Genomic DNA, 7731 nt, shown 5'->3' on the forward strand with positions numbered 1-7731 from the left:
GAACTAAATTAATTTTCTGACAGGTTTTTTTGCACCACAAGTCCCTACTACTGAAAAATGAAATGCATCTTAGATTGTACATTTTATTAGATTCTCAAGTCACATTGAAATTGAAACATCGCGATTGCGAGACGAAATATAGACAAAAAGTAAAAACTCGCTACTTTCAATTATCTATTAAACACATTTACATCAATGACACTGATATGTAAAAGGTATTACAATTAAAGTAAATCCTACAATAAAACTGTACTTATTTATTAAAATTAGGGTCACAAATCTAGGATGTACACAGTACACAATATACATAAGGGAATATCATCTGTGAGTAATTTTTACCCTCAGGCTGCTAACAGATTGACTGCATGTTTGCAGTTAATGCGTTAAGTTATCAACTTCATGCAGTCGAGGTCTCGGATAACGACTTCACACACTGCATGCAGTCGATACGGACTTCATGCAGCCGAGAAAGACTGGAAGTTAATGCGTGTAGTCGTTATCAACTTCACGTTGTATTACATCGAGGCGTTGGGTAACGACTTTCCACATTAACTGCGTGAAGCTGAGCTCGACTGCATGCAGTTAATGCGTGAAGTCTTTATCAACTTCATGCAGTCGTGGTCTCGGCTGAATAAACTTGATTACGACTCCACGCATTAACATGCAGTCAATCTGTTAGCACCCTTAAACATCAAGATGGTTAATTTCTTAATCTAACACGTCGTCTTGGCTAAGATTGACTACCACTGGCCTTTCATCTTCTTCATCTGCATCCAGACCTGTGAAATCCCACTGGAGTTTATCTGTGAGATTCTCCTTGAATCTGTCAATCATGGTCAACAGTCTGCCATCGACTTTGCTCACATAAGCTGTTCGGAAGAACTCGCGTAGCTTCTTATATACTAAATTCTTGTTCATCACAATGTCAGCCAAGAAGTCTTCTGGCATTTCCTCAATCTGGATCTCGAGAGTGCGTATGAAGTGGAAGAAGACTGTTCGGTATTTGTGAATCGCGTCATCGCACGAGCAAATGAGGATGACAAGGTTCTTCCAATGCTCGAAAGCCTCCAGGGAATGTCCAATAAGGAAGCATAGAAACGCAAACTGTAGTTCTCCGATAATGTGTAGGGGCCTGAAATAAAAAAATCACATGATTAAAGGTATTTTTAAGAGTTTGAATTTTTTTTGGATGGAGAAAGGGAATGATACTCGTGATATAAAGGCTGGGGCAGAGGCAGAGGACTTAAAAAAGCTATAGAAGTCTTGATATTTTTTTCTATTCAATTCGGTATATAAGTCTTAAGTATTGAATAAGATTTCTAAATTTTTCAACCATTTTTCGGCATATTTCAAGCGGTATAGCGTAATTCGGGCTTGGGATTTTCTACAGTGTGGGGACGATGTTTAAAAACCTTCAAGTAACCCAATGGGCATTGTTCACAATTTTTTAATCTATCACACATATATATATATATTTAAATATAGTCTTTTAAGACTCTAATTTGAATATTTTATCATAACCATGTCACCTCACATAGAGACGATCAACTTTAGAAAACAACTACATCAGTATTATGGCCGGTGAAGACCGCTATCTTGCTGGGATCGTACACAAAACTTGAGGAAAAAAACTATGATTTTTTTTAATTTTGTAGTTATAGTATGCATATAAATTAACGAACCTATGTAAGTATTATTACGTCTGAGTCATGTATACATAAGTAAGGAATACATGTACTTACTCCTCATGTTGTGCAATCATAAGCTCCAAACAGTATGACTGGTCCAAATAATGTTTCGTGATTTCTTCTGGCGTCGAACCTGGAGGGTACTTGTCTTTTGGTATTTCTGTGAATCTCATTGCGGTGCCTGTAAATTACGACGAAGGAAAAGTTAAAAATAACAGCGTATTTATAATTATATTGTATTTTTATAAATACTCTATTTTATAAATCTTGCATTTTTTTAGATGTAAAAAGTGTAAGATTCCAAGTAATCAAAAAATAAAATTTTAACTGCCTCTGTAGCCGAACGGTTACCACGTTGGACTGCCAGTCAGAGGTCCCAGGATCGATTCCCGGGCCGGGAGAAATATTTGTATGACCTACATTTGTTTCTCTCGTGAGTTTGGGTGTAATTTGTGGTTGTCTATATGTGTGTCCATGGCACCCGCGACACAGGGTTTCCGTAGTGCGGAGCTATGTTGAGCGTGTGTGTTATTATTATTATCAAATTTGTTATTATGAAAGGGTACTTTTGTTATGACGAAATCACTGTCTTGCCTAATGTAAAAGTACTATTTGGGCTAGTGATAAGCTGCAGTGACAGATTTGGTTACTATAAACGGCGGCAGGCTACGTGTCTACACTACTACTGGACTACGCCTTTACGGATAGTCCATAGCGTATGCTCAGATTGGTACTTTTAAAAAGTTTGGTGGCTTTTGGTTGGCAAACATACAGGTTGTAAATTTGTATTTTTGCCACACTTAATTTTTTTTGCGATGTTAATGTAAAGCGCAGGCTTCACCGCGAACGAAACTGGCTAACTTAGCTCACGTAGTTGCATGCAATGCTAAGCTAAGATAATAAGTGCGGGGGTGAAGGGCGGCAGAAGGGCGACATATGTTACATAGCTAGTGGGATCGTTGGGTCTAATTAGCTCGGTAAACTTAGTTCGCGGTGTGAATCGAAGTGTGAAGGATGCACCGTCTACGTAAGGCAAGCTAAGTTCGCTTAGCTTCAGTGTGGCCTGGAGCATAAGGTAAAAAAAGGTGAGGACTGAATGTCAGCAAAGGACGGTGTCTTTAACCTTTTTGTCCACATGACACAGGTACTCTTCGTGTTTTGTGTAGAAACATGTAAAATCGTCTTATTTACTATTTTTTTAATTCCTCACATTAATGGATACTATTAGGGGCGTAGCGTGGGGGGCGCAGAGGGGGCCATGACCCCGGGCGGCACAACAATGGAGCGGCAGCTAGCGCAAGGAGCTTAGTCAACATTTATTTTTTATTTAAAATTAAAAAATATAATAATTCCACTATTTGAAAAAACAATATCCTGATCAACACAAAGGTGGCGACGACGACAGGCGAACATAAAAACACGATAAAGCCGAGCCTGCCCGAAGGATTTTTTTAAATAATTTATTCATTTGGAGCACCAACAGATTACACAGAAAAAATAAGATTAAAAGACAACATTTGGTAAGGCACAGTTCTTATGTGTAAACCAATTACAGGTATCCACATCACTCAATATATACCCAGATACAAAAATAATAATAAAATAAAAACAACTTTAAATATTAATAATCCAATTATCCATTAATGTACTAAAATTTAAGGTAAATAATTGATTATAAGATCGGAATTCGAAGTTGATTGATGTATTAATATTTTAAGGTAAAAGAAATAACAATGAAAATAAACCATTAAGCTGTAGGAACACGCAATTTACATTTAAATTTATAGAAAGAATCCATTGACTTACAATTATATGGACGTCGGGTCCGCGCTAAAAAGTGTCCGAACTTATAGGGCGTTAAAATCGTATACAAAGCGTCATTCACGCTCTAGTCTTCGTTTGTTCGACTGACAGCGAAGCAAGCAAAATTAGACAGTACTGCGATGACATTACAATTTAAATTCAACGTTTTAGCTTTTTCATATTCCTTGACATGTCACTACGTTTAAATAGGTTGACTTGGGACATTTTTTTCGTGGTTTTTGTATTAGACCCGTCGTCCATTTATTTGTAAGTCAATGAAAGAATCATTAATAATAGTAAGTGACGGGACGGACTACTTTTGCAATCGTGAAACTAGAGGGGGCAGCAAATTTAATGTTGGCCCCAGGCGGCAGAAATCGACGCTACGCCACTGGATACTATAATCTCTAGCATGGCTTGAATAAAAATTTATATCAATACAAAATTAATAAATCATATTACCAGGCATAGGTTTCAAATCTGGCAACATGGCATCTTCTTTTTCCTCCTGTGTGATTTTCCTCGCTCTCTTAGCGTCAGATTGGCCTGGTATACAATCTTCTCTAGTGTCCCCAGCTTCGTTTGTTGGGGTTCCGCCCTCTTGACTGTCAGTTGATGCTTGAGCAGACTTCACGCCCCGGGGCCTGTCTTGATCTGTGGTGGACATAAGCTCCACTGAGGCTCTGATCATACCATTTTCTGGTGACAGCTTTGTTGCTAGTTCAGCTGAAAATCAATGCATTTAAAAGTGAATATGTGGGGCATTACACAGTTTAAGAAACAATAAGCATATTTGACACAAAACAATACCTGCCTAACTCGAAAATAGCCTCTATTTGCTATATATAAATTTTCAAATTCCATTAATCATTAACCAAAAAATTTGCCAATAAATTTCATACATACATACAAACATACACACACTAATGGTCATATACCACTGTGACAAAAACCAATTATTTACATCACAATTTAAAAACGAAACTCAGAATAAAATTGTAATATTAATTGTAATGAATATTATGCTTTACTAACACGAATGAACACTAACAAAAATACTTTCAATCTGACAGGACACGAATCTACGTTAGTACATCGGTAGAATTGTTTAAATTTTTCAGACAAAATTGCAAGTAATTTCCATTGTTCAAAAACAGGAATTTGTCTATTAGTTCACTATCACTATCACTTTTTATTTTTATGGCTCCATCATTATGAGAAATGATGATTTTGCCAATGTCACGGTTGAAAGAAAAAAAAAACGAAACAAAAAATAATTATTAATTCTAATAATTATTAATAACTATTAATTCTTTCATAGAGTCACTAATTGCACTGTCATTGCATATTTTTGTTTATAGATTTTATACTGTGTAATCTACTTACTTTTGCTAATATTGCAACAACAGAATTAATTTTAAATTTCAACCACCACTATCTTACAGAATTTTAAAGTCATTATTAATTCTATGGACAACATGAATTCAAGTAGCATTTACCATTTCAGGATTCAAAATTAACTTTTATAGCTTTGCCCAGAAGTTGTCTGCAATGCTGACTCAAATTTTCCAATTAGAAAATTCTGTAAGCATAAATTGCTTTCTGTCCAGTCATATAGACTTTTAGAGAAAAAATCTTGTTTTACCAAGATCACTGACATTATTTAGACAACACATGACAACTGTTGTATCTTTCTTGTTAGTGCATAGACTACAAAATTTGTAACGATGAATATTGTAGTGACGGACTACTACTTTGACTTTTTAAACCCTGCACTAGGGAAACCCTGTGTCGTGGGTGCCATTGACACACACACACACACACACACACACAGAGAACCACAAATTACACCCAAACTCACAAGAGAAATAAATGTAGGCTATACAAATATTTCTCCCAGTCCAGGAATCAAAACCGGGACCTCTATGTGGCAGTCCAGCAGGTTAACAGTCTGGCCACATTGGCAGATTATTATGTTCTCGTAAAAGACATAGTTAGGAAGCAGTATCATATCTTACATCTACATTTTGATTGTAGTGTCCCTCCATAGGGCACTATTACCAGTGCACAGAGGTCATATCAGTTTAGGTCCTGACCCCAGGGATCTACGCCCATACTCTGTCTGACATCCATCCAATACAATTAGTGTCAAATAAGTAAAACTTGATCTAACCAAAAGACTGTCAAGTATGAAGGTTCATTCGCATCTTGTGTGTTTTAACTTGGTTGAGTTACTTATTGGAGTAGCTGTTTCCGACGGTTGGAGTACGGGAGTAAAGTATTTAGATTAGCCTATGCACAGGGTAATATTTAGTCAGTATTTTTATATTTCTGTGTGGAAGCTTTTAAATTAATATCTCTTCTTACATTAAATTAGATTAAAGGACTCAGCGGCTCACGTGGCAATGACGCAGCAGATGAACTAGCCAGAAAAGGGTCAGAGACAGACGCTGTAGGACCAGAACCCATAGTGTCCCTCCCCTATCAATGGTCCAGAACGACTATACACAAAGGTACAAAATCTTCACATAATAATACATGGACCACCCTTATAGTTTGTAGACAGGCCAGGGAGGCACTCCCAACGCTCAATGCCAGTCTATCTCGAATATTAATTAAACTTAAAAGGCAAGAGCATCGCACTCTAACTGCCGCCCTAAGGGGTCATGGTCCATACAATAAACACCTTTTCAATCTCGGGTGGCATGAGTACGACCCTGCACCCACCACACGCAAAATAGGCGCCTTGTCGTCGAGTTGCGGATATCAGCCCTTTGCACCAAGTACCATGTATCTCTTCTTACAATTTCATGTTTTAAAAATTGACACTACCTAAATATCACCAATAAAGTTACAATATTTACCTGTAATTTGAGAACAAAGAAGTTTCCATTTCTGCCAAATTTCGTAAGGATATGGAGCCAAGTGCCTGTCTAAGTTTAAGAGATTATCTTTGAGGCGTTGGATACTCTCATCACTTATTTCTTCTTTACTCATGTCTTCGGTCTTTTTGTCCCACATTTTCACCAGAAATTCTTTCTTTTGAAAGTAGTGCATGAAACCTGATCTGTAAAATGAATTCATAATTTCCATCTTCCATTGGCAAAGGTTAACATGCTCTTTTACTTTACCAAAGTTAAATTAATTTGACCCCTGGCATTTCAACCCTCTGTTGATGTTGTTTATATACCGCCCTTGGCCATTGCCCGCCTCCACATGGGGGCGGGCAACGGAGGCCATCTTAAGCTGGGCTTCCACAATGTTCAGCAATAACAAGTGTAATATATATTGTAAAACCGAGGTACCATAATAATTATTATTAGATTGGACTTACCTTGGTGAGACGTCGCCAGTCCCTTTGCTGACGGCAGAATAGTGTATGTAATGCAAACCGGGCGGTATCATTTTTATGCCGCGAAAATCTTCTTCGGTGTTCCAGCATTGCATATCAATACCAAACTGTGTCTCCTGAGGCACACCAAGAAACACAAACGTCCCTCCTTCGACGAGTAACTTCTTCGCAGTATCTTGGTCCATTTTGCAACTGTTACTTCGACACGGGTCAATAAAATGTGATAAAAATATAACTAATCAATACAATACGTATGTTTACATTTTCCGAAATTACTGACAGTCCGATGAGTTTGAGATTTTGTTCTTAGGTTAGAGCGAGATGATGCTATTTGAATATATGACAGCGATTTCTTTTGCACTAGCAAATATAAATGGAAACAAATAGTAAAAAAAACGTAACAGTTGACGTTAGGATGTGCGTCTACGGAGCTTGGTATTGGTTACAGCAAAATTAATTTTATTGCTTTAATTTTTTAATTGGTTGATCCAATAAAGGTGAATTCACAAATTCTGTTACACCTGTACGTACGTACTCAAGATTCAATCCTCTAAGGGTCGTATTCTAGAACTCTACTCAATGCTTAAGTCAGGACTTGAGTATGATTTCAAGCACTGGAAATACGACCCTAATGGCAAGGGTTTGAGTATGATTTCTAGTGGTTTAAATCATACTCAAGTCCGGACTTGAGCATTGAGTAGAGTTCTCGAATACGACCCTCAGACTCAAGAGGACTGCTAGTCTCCATAGGTACAAACTTTCTACTAATAAAGGTCAAATTCCGTCTTATATCTAGAGTGCGTTGATCAATTAGCCTGGAAGTAGTTTATAATTATTTAAGTAATTAACCATTTCAAAAATAAATAAACAACTACTTCCAGGTTATTG

General features: G+C 37.2%; 1 protein-coding gene across 2 annotated transcripts; it reads right to left on the minus strand.

Annotated features, from left to right (window-relative positions):
* Positions 1–76: 76 nt before the first annotated feature.
* Positions 77–7052, minus strand: LOC113231756 (protein AAR2 homolog). 2 transcript variants are annotated; one of them, XM_026466264.1, is made up of 6 exons: positions 6826–7052; positions 6356–6558; positions 3954–4217; positions 1743–1869; positions 743–1132; positions 77–363 (listed from the first exon to the last, which is right to left on the minus strand). In XM_026466264.1, the coding sequence occupies exons 1-6, from the start codon at positions 7026–7028 to the stop codon at positions 342–344; spliced, it is 1209 nt and encodes a 402-aa protein (XP_026322049.1). In that variant the 5' UTR covers positions 7029–7052; the 3' UTR covers positions 77–341. The 2 variants fall into 2 exon arrangements, with proteins under 2 accessions (XP_026322049.1, XP_026322048.1); XM_026466263.1 differs by having other exon boundaries at positions 77–349; positions 714–1132.
* Between the last annotated feature and the right edge of the window lie 679 nt (positions 7053–7731).

This window comes from Hyposmocoma kahamanoa, unplaced genomic scaffold (genome assembly GCF_003589595.1).
Source record: "Hyposmocoma kahamanoa isolate Upper Pololo Valley unplaced genomic scaffold, ASM358959v1 66, whole genome shotgun sequence".
In the NCBI taxonomy this organism is placed as follows: Eukaryota; Metazoa; Arthropoda; class Insecta; order Lepidoptera; family Cosmopterigidae; genus Hyposmocoma; species Hyposmocoma kahamanoa.